This window comes from Monomorium pharaonis, chromosome 2 (assembly GCF_013373865.1).
Source record: "Monomorium pharaonis isolate MP-MQ-018 chromosome 2, ASM1337386v2, whole genome shotgun sequence".
NCBI lineage: Eukaryota > Metazoa > Arthropoda > Insecta > Hymenoptera > Formicidae > Monomorium > Monomorium pharaonis.
In genome coordinates, this window is record NC_050468.1 from 22,631,390 (window position 1) to 22,650,851 (window position 19,462).

The 19,462-nt window shown below is 33.2% G+C and overlaps 1 protein-coding gene across 1 annotated transcript in view; it reads left to right on the forward strand.

Annotated features, from left to right (window-relative positions):
- The window catches only part of LOC105831364 (proteoglycan Cow), a 124,852-nt gene that overhangs the window by 64,735 nt on the left and 40,655 nt on the right, over nucleotides 1–19,462 (forward strand). The window contains exons 2-4 of the mRNA XM_012671434.3: nucleotides 2,625–2,682; nucleotides 15,792–15,894; nucleotides 18,552–18,680. Coding sequence (XP_012526888.1) covers nucleotides 2,625–2,682; nucleotides 15,792–15,894; nucleotides 18,552–18,680 — 290 coding nt within the window. The remainder of the gene's footprint in view (nucleotides 1–2,624; nucleotides 2,683–15,791; nucleotides 15,895–18,551; nucleotides 18,681–19,462) is intronic.

Genomic DNA, 19,462 nt, shown 5'->3' on the forward strand with positions numbered 1-19,462 from the left:
ATTTGTTCAGAGTAACGTTCGGCGCGTGTTATACGCGCCATTTATTTTCGCGAAGCGCGGCCCGCCGCACTTCCTGTCGCGGTTCCCCTCCGGTGATCCCGCGGAATAGACGCCGCCGTGTGCAATTAGAGCGAAGCAGCAATATACACCGAGGTTTATAGATTTTCCCTCAACGTCTATGGATTTTTCTTTGATCCGTCCGGCTCGAATTGAAGATTTATAATTACCTTTGTTGTGCGCGTGTTGCAAAAGAATTCACACGCGGTTCACTTCCATTAAAAACTCATCTTGAAAATTACTCCTCAGTTTGACTCCCTTAAAGAGAACAATTTTTAACCACTGTATTACATGAAATATACAATTTATATGACTACATGCGTGCATATGTGCTGTATGCAAAATGTGTTTAAAAAAGTTAATCTGTCTTGCAAAGGATCAAGGGAAACCAACCAGCAAATAGATATTTACGTAATATGAATTCCTCTGTATATGCTTTTCTTACAGCCTTTTTCTCTGCGCGTGAGAAAAGTGTATATACGAAAAATGTTTGCGTACTTTTCAGAGAGAGAATGCAACATATTATAATTTTTTCCCCGCAATACTCTCTTTATATCTTTAATAACAACGGCACAAAAAATATAGAGAGTTACTACGTATTTTAATGCTTCGCGTAACGTAAGCCATACTTTTAATAAGAATGCTAAATTAAAAAGAAAGATGAAATATTATAAAATAATGTTAAAAAAAGTATTACACAGAAGGTGTTTACTACCGGAGATAATCGAAAAACCTGCGGAATTTTCAAGGAATTGATTTTTTACATTTAATTTTTCCTTGAAAATTATAGATTTTTATAAGATTTTATTGCTACTCGCAAAGAAACTTTTACTAATTTATTTTTAAATTTAAATTATATCTCTTTCTGATAAAATTTGATCATTTTTTTCTGATAATATAAAATGTCACTAATCGAATAGCAATATATATGGCATACACATCCACGGATATTTACATACATCATCTTGTCACTCGTAAATTTTTATAGGAAAATCAGTAACAATAGAAGGCAAAATTAATGTTATTTAATCATGTTTCGAATTTTGTACTTTTTATGAGCTAAATATGTTTATCACAATGCGAACAGATCATTGTATTTTATTTATTTTATATTATTTCTTTTTTTTAGTACTTTCTCAAGAATTACTTTCTGTAATTGTTTAATACTTAATTGACTTTTTTTGAGGTATGATTAAAGAACATTGAAAGATGTAATAAAGTAAACTTATTTCAAAGCTGCGTTAAAAAAATTCTTTAATCTTACTTGGAGAAAGAGAATTTGAATAAATTCCTGTAAAAACCGGGAAAATACTTAGGGAATTACTTTTACAAAATTTGAGTATACATCCTGTATTACAAATACTTAATAATAGGAAAACAATTTATTTAAATAAAATATGTGTTATTTTAAATTTACTTTTTTAGACAATTTATAACTTAAATTTTAAAATAAAACTAATACCTTATGCGCTCGTAAAACATGCTTATCTTGATGCAAATTTTATTATATTCTGATTCTTCGATTTCTTCCTCGAAAGTCGTTTATTGAATACGACGTTTATTGAAAGTTTACTACAAGTTTATTTAAGTGTTCAGTAGATATTTCATTGAGCTTTAAAAAAATATATATATTTATTGAATTGTTAATTAGATGGAAATTTAAACATGGAATTATTTATAAGATATGTATGAAATATTTAAGTTTTTAAGAACATATAGTATTAAACCTTTTTTATTTTAGTTTTTTAAGTGTTTGTAAAATGTTACTGTCAGGGAATTCACCAGATGTGGGATGTTTGCCATGTGCTTCCAAACAGTAATAAATAAATAAATAAAATTTTTTATAAATAGATATAAATATATTTTCTCATTGGCAATTTTCACGATGTTCAACGCATTCGAAATTTGTTGTTATTGGAATATTATTTATAGCATCGATATCGATCAAAAAAGAGATTTGTAATATTGTTAAAGCTGAACGTAGTACAAAATATTCGTCTTTCGATTTTGACTGCGTCATTATATCTAGCATTATTAATTTGTAGTCGATCTGTAGAGGGTGGTCAGCAACCTACATCTCATGTATTTTACCATTGGTATTTTAGATATTATCTGCGAATTTTGTGTGTGTATGTGTCGTAAACTGGCACGTGAACTATCACGCGAGCTCTCGCAAGCTCGTTCCCCTTCGTCCTTCTGATTCCGACATGCTCCTTCGAACCCCTCTTATTCTCTTTTTACCTCTGACCTCGGCCTGAACTTCAAGATTACGCGTTCTCATTTCACCGGGCAACCCTGAATTTCGTGCACGTGACGAGTGATCGTTCGTCATATTCTCTGTTCACGTGCATACGTAACATATATATTCGTACCGGCAGTTTTCATACCGCATCAATCGAACTGCATTTTGGCGCAAAACGCCACTTACCCTTGATTCCGTGACGATGCGAAAATAATGGCCTTCAATGTGTCTATATGCTTCTCTTTTTTGTTATATCTAAAATTAAGATTTTAACGTGTAGATGTAAAATTGACCTTATTTAACATGTCGATTTTCTTATTTTCAGGACGATCCTCGCATAATGAAAGTTGGAGACAAAAAGCGTTGGATACACGACCCGAATAGTAAGCAATATATTTCGAGAATATCTGCGTCAATTTATAGATCTTGAATGCATGATTTATAATTTCTTAAGAATTGTATAAATATCGTTAGATCTTAATGAATAACTTCAATTAGATTTTGCAAAGGTCTTGAATTATTTATTTATAATAAAGAAAATTAACTTTCTTATTCTATTTTTTAATATATTATTTAAAAATAATATGAAATAATGAGAGAACGTTTTTAAATTGGTCACGTGATATTATTTTATGTAAATAAGAGACTTTTTTAAGAATATTCAAATACGGACAATTCATAAATATCAAATGTAATTTTTTTTTTTTTATGAATGCTTCTGCTACGATGAAGATTTTGCATGAAATCTAATCAGACATTTCGTGTGTATTTTCAATTGTGTATGATGGTTAAATGGAACATATAACGGGCTATATTTATCGTGTTTGCGCGATGTTCACATGGATAATTGGCATTGTCGCTGATTCGTCGGTTGAATTGCGTTATGGCGTGTCAAATGAATTTCACACGGCGTGTATCCCCCTCCCCCTACCCCCGAACGCAAATTGTTGGCCGCGATGTCATCGTCCGCCTTCCGAATGCCTCGCGATTTTTCACCCCTGCCGGGTGATGCACGTTCGCGAACTTTTCGCGCCGGGAGGATCGTAAAGCCGGATATACGTACGACCGGTATGAATTCGAATGGAATCTCTCCGCCCGTCGGCTGGTTCGCTCGGCGAAATGTGATATTTATCACGAGCGTTGCCGCTAAATTCCCCAGAAAATTTCAAATATTATATATACTTCATGTGTACACGTCGCGCGCGGCCGAATATATCGTGAAAATCTGGAGTAAAAGCCGGAACGATAGACGGTTGTGAAAATGACATGAACATTCCCGACAAGAATATCACGCAGCGCGAATGATGTGCTCGAACAAATATTATTCATTCTTTTTCCTTATAAATATTGCATAGAATTTCGAGGTAGAATTCTTGAGTTTGAAACTGTTAGAATATTACTCATTCCCCATGCTGTCTCAAACGCATTATTGTTACATCACATACAGCATGCAAAATTATTTGTAACCATAATGAAAATTATAATTGAGAATTTTTTTTATTTTATATTACATTTGTCTCTAAATAAGCTTTGGTACATAAATAGGTTGTGCACTTTAAAAATGTTGTAATAATGAGAACAATCAAGTTAGATGGCTTTTATTATTTTAAAGTTGCGAATAAAAATTAATAATTTGCATATAAACATTGAAATCCACCAATGAGTAAATGAAAGAGAATTATATCAAAGGGATTTAATGCTAGTAGTAAAAAAAGATATTTAAACATTTCAGATTTAAACAGCTCTGTCGTTTGAAACATTGTTGAATTTTGCCAAAGATTTGTATATAAAAAACATGTAATGCATTGTTAACAGAATGGATTTAATAATAAAAAATAATATCCTATTATAAAGCAGGTATATGCTGAAAAAAATACGGAATATATTTATAGAAGATAAACGCACAAGTTAGATATTTGTTTTTGTTTTTATTATAACAATACAGTTTTCTTTTGTTTTTCTTTTTTTAATTTTTTAAAATTGGCTGTGCCGTATCACTAAGATGTTTTTTAATTCATAAACACTTTCCTTTTAACTTACATGTAATCGTAATTTACATAACATATAATACATGAGATGCTTATTTTTATTTGCACGTATAATTATAATTGTTTAAAACACTTCAATAAAACATTTTATTTTTAGAATTTTGATATAATTGTTTATTTTATAACAGAAGTGTATGAAATACGCATCCCATATCTTCTGGATTTTTATTTATTTGCGTGCACAATCGTCAAAATTCTTCTCAAAACTTTAGAGAAGATGCACTCTCTCATAATTATATTGAAACTCTGAAAATGGAGTGCTAATTTTCCCTATCGAATAAAGCAATATATGTGATAACTCCTGTGTACAACTTTCAAAAAAGCTGTAAAATAATTTTGCATATTCCCTTATATTTTAAAATTGAGTTACAGGTTGTCTAAATGCTACATTATCCATATTTATTAATATGTACATAATTATGATTGGTATTATATATTATTCTATAGAATATATAAAGCGCTATGCACAACATGACGTGAAACTATTGATACGATCGCCAATGCTTGTCATAATTAAGTGAATAATTCCGTTTATCATAATAATGAGCGAATATTATATGAATGCCTAAAACAATGTTATATTGCAATCCAGTCGTGAAAATCTAACGTTAAAAACACGACGAAAACTCTGTTTCGAAAATATATTTTATTAAAAAAGAAAATATAAAAATGGTCAAAATTTGCCTCGAATCAACATTAAAAAACCAAGTAATATTTATTCTGTGTTTCTGGATGTATATGAAAGGGGAAAATAACATGTTTAATGTCGAGAAATAACAAAATCCAAAAATTCAGTCAGTAATCATCACGTCCTCCTCATTAGGCCTCGATTAGACAAAGATAAATAAAAGATTTTGATATTTATATTGTTAAAAATGGCTGTTGTGTCTGTGTGTAAAGTGATCTGAGATGAGCGTAAATGTATATATTAGAACAAAGTTTCTGATCGTACAGAAGTAAAAAAAACATCTTGTCACGTAGATATGTAGTATATTATATTGTTTCTTTCTCTAGCAATTTTTCTAACATTGTTTAGGATAAAATAATATTTTTCCGGCATTACAAATGTTATTTTTCTCTTTTATATATATCAAGGAACACTATGAAATTGGTTTTCCAAGTATCAGTTTGGAGCAAATTTTGGCCATTTTTATACTCCGTTCTTTAAAGACATATCAGAGCTATTTTATAGAAAATAATTTTCAAGTAATTCGTCTTGAAACGAAAATAATTTTGTATTTTTCTATTTTTTGAGCATTTAGTAGTCATTGTGTGAAAAAAGATTCTTTTAAAAAAAAAACCGTGTGTGAAATAAATAATCACAAGATGCTTAGTTTCGATGAAAGTAACGATGTTCGCATATTACCGAGTAATAAGGCTGTCCCTTTATAACAATTTTTTATGTGAACGTGAGTGACTGGATGAGAAAATTTTCTACAGCTACAGCCGTTTAGCCGCACGATGATGAGGATACGTTAAACTTGATATGTACCTCCATTCCTTCCAATTTTCTTTCTACGAACTACTAACACGCGTGCACTATAGCAAATTTTCAGATAAAGTCGCGCTATGAAGGTCGTAGTAACGACGATAAGTTTTATTTTTACACCTCTTAACGCGAAATAGTTTAAGGTTCGGCGGAAACTGAACGACGGAAAGGATAAAACGAGTCGGGTCACGTATTTAATACCCCTTTCCACGGAATCTTCTCCCATGCTCGATTTTGCGATGTTATCCGCGTTGATCGCCGTTTTCCTTCAGGCGACGAAGTAGGTAGTACACGTTGCATCTTTAATTCTTCGGAGTTGATCGATGTTCCATTGGCTGCGCGTGATCGTTTTTTTTTTTTTTTTTTTAAGAATAGCACAATTTTCTCTTGTTATTGAGAATGTCGTTCTTCGAAATTTCATATAGAGACGACACGGTATTTTTATCTCGCAGTGTATATGATTATTTATAAATTTATTTAAGTTTAGCAATGAAAAAAATCTTTAATTGTACAATGCTTGTGTTAATTTAATGACGCAAAACTCTTAAAATCTTAGACAACACAAATATATAGCGTTTGTTTAAGAAAATAATATTAAGTTTTGGAACTCTCTCTTTTTAAAGAGAGCATTAATCTTGTGTTACAATATGTTAACGTCGATAGATAAGACGAATCATTGCTGAAAAGGTAATTTCAATAATTATTTATAAAAGGAAGCTTCTTCGTGAGTTATAGTGCTATTTCGTATAAGCAAAATCTAAAAATGAATGATCTTATTTTATTATTTAGCATTTAATAAGAATCAATGAAAACAAATTGTTTTAAGTTTCACAGGACGATAAAGAGATTATTCGAAGAGAGGCAAAAAAGGCATTATCGGCTTCACCGTGTACAAATTGCGATAAATTATACCAACGGCGATACACGATTACGCGTTATTTATACGTCTTAATTATGTGGTATTTATAATGCGAGCTCGATGAAATGGTCGTTCACGACAATCGCGCGAACCGGCGCGGCGGCACAGGCACAAATTGATGTTTCAACATGCGATTGCGTGTAATTGGACTTGACTGTAATAATAACGCGATCTTACACGATAATGCATATGCTGCGAATACCTAATTATTATCTGATAATGTGTATCATAAAGTGGAGGAAGGGTATAATAGAGTTATCGGATAATGTCTGTGCATCGATTTATCTTAGCACAGACTCGTGCCACGTCGAATCCGGTTGCGCGTCCAGATCGCTTGCTTTTTTCTTTTATGCAGGAAGCAACGTATTATACTTTTCCCACGAGAAACTGACATGTCGCGTAAACATGCCGAGACGCCTGAATTGAGTAATCACGAAGCTCGTAAAGGAAAGCTCGCTCGTTGATAGAGAGACGTGATTCATAATAATCGGTGATGCAATAATTTGAAATTTGCACACAAAAAGGTATTTCTCTCGCGAGTTCCAGGTGTCGTCCCCCTTTTCGACGGAGGGGTAAGTTCGCTCGCGGGGGGGGGAGGGGGAGGGGATTTACGAGGCGCGCTTATTACGAAATTCCGACCGAGAGCTGCAACATCAGCGCGCGACGAATCAATTTTCCTCCTCCCCGTCGACGGTTGGTGGGCACGCGCCGCTTTAATCGCCGGTACGACGATACGCTATGTATCATTGTCGCGCAGGGCGTAATCATCGGAGCGCATGCAAATATGCATTCGCACGTGTGGCGACTGCCGGCGGCGGTGTGTGTCCGCCCGTCTCAGGACATCGCACGCGCGATTGCATCCGCCGCGCCGAATGCAAGCGGCTGCGTTATCACGGCCGTTATCGTCGTACCGGCCGGCCGTTTCGTTGTTCTCCGCGCCATTGACCCGCCGCCGGTGCTATTAGCGTCGGGCCGGTCGTCATATCCCTCCATCCCCTTTCCCTCTAAACTACGATCGACCGATCGATCGATCCCACCCGAGCCGAGACGTCCGATTCGAGTCGCCGCGCCGCCGCCGTCGCGCGTCGGTTCCGAGAGAGCGCATTGTGTCGCGTAATCGCAATCGTATTGTAATGCACGCCGTATAATTCACGGTGTAATATCGAGTCGCGCTCGCTCGCGCGCCGCCGCCCTCGGCACCGCACGATAGATACGCGATTTATGGTATCCGCGGATCCCTCGTGGCGACGGTGCCGGTAATGGATGGTGAGAGGATCAGCCGCGCGTCCCGCTCTTCCTCTCTTCTTCTTCCTCTTCTTCTCTCTCTCTCTCTCTCTCTCCCTCTTTCCCACGGCGAGCGTCGAACGCCCTCGTAAATCGTGCTCGAGGCACAGAAAGAACTCCCGCGGCGGTCTCAAGGTAATTTAGGAGACTCGGGCTATTCGCCGACGGAGGAAGGTAAACGAGGTGGCTGTGGAGGAGCCGAGAGCTTCCCCTCCGCTCCCCTTCTTTCCTCCGCTCCTCCCTTGCATAGCCGAATTAACTGTATCAGCGATTACGATACGATAATAGCAAAAGTTAGCCGTTAACGCGACAATGCTGGCCGCCGCGGCAAAGTAGATTTCCAACCATCTTTTATGAAACTTTTGAAACAAAAATGGACTATATACCACCGCGAGTCGACCAGAGGGAATAGCTCCGGGTAAATTAGAGCGACCGCGTCGAGCGCGAGCAAGCGAGCCACGAAGTCTCGAGATCTCCGGTCCTTTCTGCAATTATAATATATATTCCGTCCTCATGCCACCTGATGTTCGTCATACCGCCGCCCCGGAGATCTCGTCCTTCTTCTTCTTCTTTCTCCTCTCTGCACACCGGCCACTTGTGTATACCTCTTTCTCGCTTTTGCCGTGTAATCAACGTCGCGAGCCGTTGGAAAACAAGGAACGTCCCCGGCAACCTCTCTACGCAACTTTCGTTACACGCGGCAAAACCGCCGTGCGGTACGTTACCCGAGACGATTCTCGGTTATGTTCACCTTCCTCCCCGTTTTTTTTCGAGAGAACTTTTTCTAACCATTCGCAAACTTTATTTCATTTTGTCGAGCATGACAAACGAAGAAAAGAGACACGGGATCGCGTTACCTCCTTTAACGCCTTCGCCGCTAAACTTTACTATTTTCATTCACGCGAGTCCGTTCGTATTCCATAAGACGTTTTTGCTTTTTAATATAGAATTTCGTTTTACGTGACTTTGTGACTTTTATCGTGTATCATTGCGATGTATGCACGGCAAGTACATCGAGAGAAAAAAAAATCGTTGCAGCATAATATCACTATAATTTATGATGGTTATTTTTGGATTCAAATATATTTTTATAGTTATTCAATAATATAAGTTATAGTTTGTTTAAAATATATTAAAGTTTTCATAATACTAATCTATGTAACTTATAATATGGTTACCATAACTAAAAGATGGAGATTTTAATATAGTAAATTGTACTATGACACAATCATTATAAGTAGATGATTTGTTATTATCAATGTATAGTAATTACTTTCAAAATAATATCATAATATCATAATATTTACTATAAAATAATATTTCTATTTATAATTATTTTATTAATTATAGTCGCAAATATCATACATTTTTTTCTTAATATTGAGGAAAGAAATTTTTGATCGCAATCTTTTTTCAAGGAGACTTAAAGGTATTTTTTATAAAATAAAACGCGTTCACAAGAAAATGATTAATAACGTATGAATATCGTATTTAACGAGTCTTGAATAACTTTTTTCATATTTTTGCGCGGGCACTTTTTCGATGTAATTACACAATGAACCATATTCAGCCATGTTGCCAGAAACATGAACTTGTGTAGAACGTCTCCGGTGATCTAATAATAGATCGTTAAATATATGTCGCGATCTTTATTGCCTTTTTTACGTGCATATGCATGTTACGTATAATAGAAAAGATTTACATTTCCGCAAAATTGTAGCTCCGCAGATTTCGCTGAAATGTCGCTGAAATTTCGCTTTACATAGCACACGAAATATATTTGCTATTTTAAATATGATATCCATATTCTTCAAATTTTATGCAATCGCAGCGACCGCGTTTTTTTTTATTACAGTTTCATTATCTTTTGAAATAATTCTAAATTTTAGTGGCATAACGGTGAAGCTTTATGGTAAATGTCAAAATTTACGTTTGCACGCGAATTGAAGAGATCTTCGTAACCGCGCAATCTTTTAACGGAAGATGCAGCCGTCGCTTCATCTCGAAGCACCTTAAATATTTTTCTCAACCGGCTAGAAAGCCGCTCGCTACGAAATTCTCGGCTTTACTGCCGCGAAATCTGGAGTTACGCTCGGCGGATTGGTTCGATCCGGGCTCGGAAGGACCGCTCGAATACGACCGACGAATGCTTTACACTGAACACCCCTCCTATATGTCTGTTTCTTTTCGAAAACCGAATGCCCTCTTTCGGTAAGACGTATATCCGCTTCTCGGCTCGGAGCCTCGCGTGCGAAAATGCTGCAGAGTCCCGTTTCTCGACAGCGTTTTTTTCTCACTCGAGAAGACCACGGGTGCGTAACGTTCAGTCTATTTAGATCAGGATATGCGACAATCTCAAGGTGGGCCAATTTAGCCTAAACAAGCGAGCGCGAATTTTTGTATCGATGTTTGCTTGCTTTCTCATCAATTCATCAAAGAGAACAAAGTTTGCTGCATTCTCTTATAGTCATTTGTGATCGTTCTTTTCCTTGCTCCGGATGCGTTTTTGTAGCGTGTAGAACCTTATCGCGGATCGCTCGTTCCAAACAGTGCACGAGAAACATGGCTGCAAGGGACATGAGGACTTTGTCTTCCTCAACCTACGAGAAAGTTTTCAGTTATACGCGACGAGCGGAAACGTGACAGGTCTTATATATATATATGCACAGTAAAATATATAGTAAATGCCAATATACAAGGTGTTCTGAAATTTAGGAAAAGAATCGAAATATTATAAAAAATTCTTGAAAAATTAAATTATGTCAACACTGACAGATAGTACGATAAATTATATTATTGGAAAGGCAACTTCAATACCTGTTTATAAAAAAAGAAACATTTGAATTATTAGTGTTGTTTCGTATAAGCAAAGATGAGGCTAAAAAAAGAATTATTGGATGGTGATATAACATATGAGTTGTGGAAAAAAACAGAAATAATAAATATTGTAAAAACATTGGAAATATCTTAAAAATACATTATAAGTTTTTTTACACCATTTACAATTTTTATTTCTTTCTCTTTTTTTTCAAACTTATACAAATATTCTTTTTTCAGACTCAAATTTTTTACTGATTTAAAAACGTTTACACTGTAACTAATTCAAATAGCATTAACTTCTTTTATAGATAGCTCTTGCGTCACTTTTGCAATATGTAATTTTACCAGCAGTGACACACTGTAGAAGAAGGGAAATGCCAAAAACCCAAGATATTTGCCAAGATAACTAATCTAATAAAATATTTATTTATAAATTTTTATTTCAAGAAGTAATTTTTGAGATATAAGGGCTTAAAGAGCTGGTCAATCAAAGATTATGTTTAGACAATCGTCTCTCACTAATATTACGCTCATATAGTTTAATTACTTAGGAATATGCGATTGTTTCAACGTAGCTTATGATTGGACAGCTTTAAATTTTTATATCTCAAAAATTACTTAAAATAAAAAATTTCAAATAACTATTATTTAATTTTTTGAAAATTTTTGTGTTTTACATTAATTGCGAATTTCGGAACATTCTCTCTGTGTGTGTGTGTGTGTGTACACACACACGCACGCACCCATATATTATACATATATACGCACAGTGAACCTTTCTCCTTCTCATATAATCCCACGAAATTAAACCGTCAGGAGAGAGTCCAGGTCTTCTTAATTCATGTACGGTCGACTTTAATTCCGACCCAACGGAATCTCCCGTTTGTGCGATATTACTTCTACCGCTCCGGGAGACAGGCTTCGTGTCATAGGGGAAACTTTTAATTGGATATTTTGAAATCTTTAACGTGCCGAATGGGATGGGGCTTCTCTTTTATCTGTTAGAGGGAAAACCGTCTTTTCTCTCGAGCTGGTTGTTTTATACCGTGGCTGCCTCTTGCTGGCTCAGTGAAAAGAAACATTGAGCGATTTTACGCGACATTGGCACGCTACGAAGTATTCTTAGATGCTTATGGCTATCATATATAAAGTCAAATTTTTATAACTTTATATGTGCGCGATGGTGGTTTATACTTTCCAATCTTTAAATTTCAAATAATGTATATACATTTATTAAATTTTTAAAAGATGTTATAGTTTTAATTACTATGTAATTTTTCTTTTAAAGTCTAAGAGATACATAAATATTGAAATTAACATTGTTATATGCTTATAAAATTATTTGTAATATAGTATATTTTACATTGATATAATAAATTCTTACAAATAAGTTTTTGAAAAAACGTGCGCGAAGATCGTTAATGTTCTGTACGACATAGTTGTTGTACAGAAGTGAATATTGTAAACAAATTTTCATGAGTTTAATATAATAGTATTTATAATATTGTTTACGTTATGATGTAATAATATAAGTAATATAATAATAAGCTTGCGAATGAGCTTACAATTAATTACATAAAAGCAAAGTGGCTAAACTGATTTTATCAAAGAGTTATTTTCATTTGATAACCATGCACACGCGCATAGTGGATAGTTTAAATCGTACGATTATTTTAGCAGTAATAATGATAATATGGCTATTGTATCTGCAGCCAAATTGTAAATATCACATTTTTAGTAAAATTTTAGTATAATGTATTTATTTAATTATTTAATTATTCTACTCTCTTAATATGCCAATTTAATTTTAATATGGTGAGTGATTTTTAAAAACTATACTATTTTTTGGACAAACACTATTGTTATGTATCATGTGTATAGAGTGTCCTAGATCACCTGTACGTTACTTAAAAAAAGTCATTTTTTAAAATCACTAAAATTTTGATTTAAAAAATGTATACTTTCTATCAAAGTGATTTTTTAACTTTTAGTCAACTGGAAATGGACTCTTCAAATCGGATGTTTTTTAAAAATATAACATGTACTTTTTATCGTACATTTAGCTTATGCACGAAAAAGGAAAATTTTTGTGTTTCAAACATTTTTTCTGAAAATTTATATTAACTTTTATATTAATCTTAAAGTTATCTTAAAAATAAATATGATAAAAAATATATTTCATAGAAACTTAAGGGAAGTATTTAGAAAAAAATGTTTAAAAGAAACAAAAAATGTTTACGACAAGAATTTTTTAAATTTTTCTACGTACTCTGATTTCGTGAAAATTTTTATGTTTTTTTTATTTAAAAAAGAATGTACGGATGATCTGGAGACATCCTGTGTATAAGAGTGTTATTTTTGAAAAAAGAATATAACATTACGCTCTTTTATTCAGGAGTGCTACTGTGAGTGAATTTTTATCTAAGTGCAGTTCAAGCTTAGTACAATTTTTGTTAATGAAATTTTGGTATTTTAAAATAATATTTAATAAGATTTTTTTTTTTATTAAAATAATGTTAGTTTAATTATATATAATACTAGAGCAACCTAAAAAGTAGGAAAAAATATAAACAAATGTTGAAAGTGTAAAAACATTTTCAACTTGGTAAGTGAATTTTCACCCAGAGTAAGAGAAATATGAATGCAATAGTACTCCAGAATTAAAACAGTTAATTTGAAAGAATTTGCAATATAGTTTATGTTACGTGCCTGATTTTTACAAACTCATTACAGTGTAACTCTTTAAAAAAACAATTCCGTTTCTACAATTCTTTACAATATTGCATTATTTTGTATGCAGTGCAAAAAAGCTGGCAACTTTAGCTGGACATTAGCCAGTTTTATACTCAACGCGGAAATTCGCTCTCGTCAAATGCTCATTTATTTCTTATTTCCGTTGTCGCGCATTTTCCAAATTGCAATGACTTTCTTGTACATTTGTAAATGGAAGTAAGCAGCATGCGTACAAAAATGTCATCTAAGTCAGAAATAATTACATAATTTTGTGTGTGTGTGCGTGCGTGCGTGCGTGCGTGCAGAGCATTTCTTTTTTTTTTATAAGCAATTTCTATTTCTATTTGAAAACTGGCTTATTTTTCTTGAAAATAAAAAGGTAGAAAGGTAGAATAAAAAGATAAATATATTTAGGGAAGAATTATATATTTATTATATATTAATTATATATTTACAGATATTAATATACATATATTAATTACATGTATTTACATATATATAAATACATACAATTTTTAATGAAAAAAATTATTATTATTTGTGTTTATTAAATTGTATAACAATGTAGATCATTATTGGCCAGTTTGAAATAAATAAAACTATAATAGGAATGTAAAAGGATAATATATTTCATTATAATTACATAAATATATTTAAAGGCATACAGGTGTGCAACAAAAAGTTTATTTGCGAATAAAACTATTAAGGCATGAATACTTTTTTAAAAAGGGATGTTAAATCCCTTCGAGATAGGAAATACTTTATCAGGTAGTACACGCGGTTCTGCAAGTTGTGGTTCTACGTCAACGTACTCGTTTTTCGGTCGCCATACGTTAAAGAGCCGTAGGGTTAAAGTGGGGTACCGTTTTATTGATTACGAGGACAGCAAATGAGAAGACATCGACGATGTGCTTGGTTCCAGGCCAGTTAATAGAGAAGAGGGAGATCCGATTTGGTGATTGGGCGCGATAGATATAGAAGTATGCTCCCTCGAACGACCAATATCTCATGTCGACGATTTCCAGATGAATGGAAATGCTCAGAGCGCGTTTGCTGGATGTCCAATGTACATTCACGATGGTTCCGTGCATCTCATTTCGGCTTACGGATAGAAAATCTGACCAATTAGGGCAACGATATTAATCGGTCTTGTCATAATTATTATAACTTTCCTTTATTGCACGCGAATAATTGAAACGATAAATTATTTGTCACGCTGGTTTGGCTCAAAGAAAGAATTGTAAAATTGTGGTGATATTTATTTTCCCTTTCTTCTATGAAATAACACACTCCTTTGGTTTGTCACTAGATTAATGTAATTAAGTGCCGAATGCATGATGCTGAATTTTTGTAAATGGACTAATCTTAATTATTGAACGTCAACAAAAAATAGTTTCTTCAAAAGTTATCCGGGAAATTCTAAATTTTTAACTGAAAAGATAAAGAAATAATGAAAGAATGTTAGGGAAGTTTTTATAATATAAAAAATAAATAGTGCAAGATCTTAAAAATTCAAGGTATTAAATTTATGTAACCATTTGTATTTATACAATCGAATATTTATTATGATGATATTGCTAAAAAAAAAATTATAAATAAAGGGAAAATAAGAGAGATATTATGTTTTGAGAAGAAAGGATTGACGAGATAAAATAATATTGATTCTATCGCAAAGCGATTACTTCTGACATTACGTCAAAATAGAGTCACTTCTTAATAATTACACGGAGAGAATTTTCTCTTAAAATTTACCTTCAAAATTTGGTAATTGTAAGATAATGTGTGGAAATTTTTACTTTAGTAAATTTATTAAAAGTATAGTAAAATTTACTGTACTTTTAGTAAATTTGCTAAAAAGTATAATAAAGTTCCTCGATGCACACATTATCCTATAAGTACTAGATTTTGAGTACTAAATTTTAAGAGAAAATTTTCTTTGTGTAGCTTTTTTTATTAATCTTAATTTTTTAACTTATTAAGATTCACTGTAGATTAGTTCAACGAAAAATAATAAAAAGAAAAGACACTTTTATTATCGCTCTAAAGTTTTAAATTACATAGAAAATGTCTTATTTGTTGTATATCTTAAATGTAAATTTGATTCTCTTTTATTTTTATAGAAGAATCAGAGATAGAAGATAAAATGTACTTTGTTCGTGCATATTGTCAGAATACAAAATCGATTTTCGTTTGTTTCAGGTGAGCTTTGTCGTCCACTCAACTGCAAGAAGAAGGAACTCTGCCTTTTGGAGGACACGTTCACGGCCGTTTGCGTCTCGAAAAAGGAGCTTCATAAATCAGGGTAAGTATCGAATTTGTTCCGTCACAAAATTTTGAATGGATGATGTTTTAAGATGAAATACGCTTACGAACATATTAATTAAGCATTGTTGAATGATTTCTATTGAAAATGTTTTTGAGTGTAATAAGTTATCAATATTCTTCTGTACGAAAAAACAAATATTGCACGAAAAGGACGGTTTTGCTGAAATATCTGAAAGTTTAATTAGTTAGATCTTGTTTAAGACAAAACGCTCAGTTCACATTTCATATTTTTAATTGCATAGACACATATGATATAAAAATGGATTTTAAAACTTTCTGACTTTTTATTGACAATTTCTAGAGTATACTTGTAATGTCTCCATATTTTGTTTTAAGTCTTTATTTATACCTTCGGTAACGCGCAAACCGTCGACCGACGTTTTATTCGCGGCCAAGTAACGATCTTCCAAAATACCTCCTCTCAATTTCCCCATGCCTCATCGGCTCATTTCGTAGCGCGTCAATTCTCGTAGGACCGAACGGTCGAAACTCTCGACGTTTATAGCAGCTGTTAAGCAGCGCCGACATTAACGACGATATTGTATATCGCAGCAAAACGGCATTAAACCACCAATCGGCGGAAGCCGTCCCGGTGATCATTGATTCCCCGTGCGGTGCTTATTGCCAATTAACTGTAATTGGACATTTCCACGGACGATGTATGCGCGCATACATATCCCGCGTACGGATACCTCGATCAGCGGTATTCATCTTGAAGCATCCGTACGACATTAAATGACCTTAATGCGTCATTAACGGCTAAGCAGCCCGATGGACCTCGCGTTGATAAATCGATGCCCCCGTTCGGGATTAATTCCGTCAGCCACGCAGGCTAATGATCGTAGCGAGTTTCACTTTCGTGTATCGATCCTGCTCTAGCATGCGATCAAATTGTTGATATATTGCGAAAGTCTCACCCGTGGACTCACAGTGGACGATTTGTCAGCGATTTATATAGGTGTAATTAAATTAATTAAAACAATTAATCTTTTATTATGCCTTGGGTAATATATAACAAAAATAAAGTATGCTGTGATAAAATAATTCTAAATTTTCAATTATGGATCGAATTAATTTAATGAAAATAAGTTTTATTATAAATATTTCGTTTTATGCATAGTAAACATTTATACGCAAACGTGAATGTTAATAATAAATTTATTTATTTATTATTTTAATTTTTTAATTTATTTATCACGTTAAATTTATTTATTTATTATTAATAAATAATTACACTTAATACAAAATATTGTAATTGATTAATAAAATCTAATTTCGAAAATTTCGAAATTTATCACTGAATTTTTTTTTTTTTTTTTTTACGAAAGCATTATGAGTTTTTTAAAACGCAAAGAGTATAGGTGTGACCACTACGTTATAAATAATAACAAAGGATTGCTTTTGATAACAGACTCGCTGCCGTAAATGTAATTACATCATCTTGCAGCCGCGGGCAGATAAAGTAATAACACAACGATGAAACAAGAAACTGTATCTACCAAGTTGACGCAATCTCGCCGACAACGAATCAAGAACGGAAAAGCACTAAATTCCCGGATGTATTTCATTTGATTGTGCTAAAGCGGCTGCTATGTCAACTTGACGAACGTCGGTGAAACTCGAGATTTAGAATGCCGCATCGCTTAAATACCGGGAGTTTAGCTTGGTAATGCAGTTCGAATAATGGCCGTTTAATTTTTGCCCCGCGCAAAGCTAATTCACGCTTCGCATCTGTAATTCCTAGGGCGTGGTATCTCGAGTGCCTCGGCCGGGTTGTAGGACACGAAACTTCATAACGAGCATTAATTCATCGAATAAAGTAGGTTCTATGCAAATCGCGCGCGTCTGAATTGCTCTTGCAAAAGTTTCCGAGGCCCGAGATAGAACAATTAGAATTTGAAGTTGGACTATCGTGCTCGTGTTTCACTTCTTACGCAGGAAAAACTTATTTTATTGTTTGTTAATTGTTGCGAGACAACATCGGAGACGAGAGATAGAAGCAAAAACATTATTAATTAATTTTTGATGACACAGTAACGAAGGGAAATATTACATATGCCTTTTATTCGACAATAAACTATTATATTTTTACAATAAAGTAACTAAAATCATAGAAACTAAAAAATATTTTAAAATATTAACAATTTGTATTGTTTATTTTTATATTAAACACAACTTTTTTAATACACTCTAAACAAATTTTTTTTACCTTTTATTCTAAAATATTATAACAAAATATTACAAAATGAGTTTCTTCAAATAAAAGAGTTTCTTATTTGAAATTAATTAGTGTCTTGTGTTAACCCTAGAAGACAAAACTGAATTGTCTATCTTTAAAGACAAAAGTGGTGTAAAATGTCACTCCAAACTTCTCGGATATCTCAATCTTTTCTACTAACAGTAAATTAATAATTAAGTAGTGAATTTTTTTAATGAAGAAAATGATGTATATAAACATGGTGTTTTTTGTCAGAGAAACATTGAAAAATCCACTTAAAGCAAAAGAAACACGAAAAATATGCAAAAATAAGTTTGAATTTTGTTTAAAGTGATAATACATCCCGCATTTATCTTATAGGATTGAATTAAGTGATTCCGCGATACTAATTATAAATTGTACAAATGTGTGCTTAGTGACATAGTGATTCCGAAATCTCGTGCGGTTCAACAGCGACGGATGAGAGCCGAAACCTCAGTCGATTCCGACGACGATGACGCCTTCTTTGATTCCGAGGACGACGACGACGATCAAGACGAATCAAAGTAAGTGACGATGAACTTTACATTATTCGTTTAATTCACGTTGCAAAGATTTGTTGCTTTAAATCCTCGATTAAAATATGAAATTTTCTCAAAGTTTAAGCACATAGTCATCTACATTAGAATTATTCTGAATTTTGTCCGAAAAGTTCTATTTTTCTCAAAATCTAAGTTCTATAATTGCAATATTTTTTTACGTTTATTTACTTCAGATTTCTGTTTTGTCATAATCTTATCATTTTAAATATGCATATTAGAGCTGTTCTTTTTAACAATTTCAAAGAATTTGAAGCTTTGAAGCTTAGAATATTTGAATTTGTTAAAAATAACAACTATAGTGTATATCTTTACATATATACATATTTATTTATCCAAAATGATAAGATTATGATTAAAAAAAAGAATTTGAAAGATAAATAAAATATGTTTAATAAATTTTATATATAAAAGGTTAGGTTTTTACATGTAATTTTTTGTATAAATTTTATATAAAAATTATATATATATAAAAGTTGAATATAAGTAATTTTTAACTTTTGTTTGAAGAACGGTCCAAACTTTAACAATGTTCTCTTAAATATTATCCTAGAGTAGAGACACTATGAGTCGCGAGGTTATTAATATTAGTTTGAAGTCGAGGTAAGAAAAAGATGTGATCCTTACGCGGACTGTAGACGATTTCTTGAATAGTTCTGGAAACTTCATATTTGGAAAAGTCGCATTGGGCGCGCGCGCGCGCGCGCACACACACACGCCTCTGTTTAATATGACGGACAAAGTTTCAG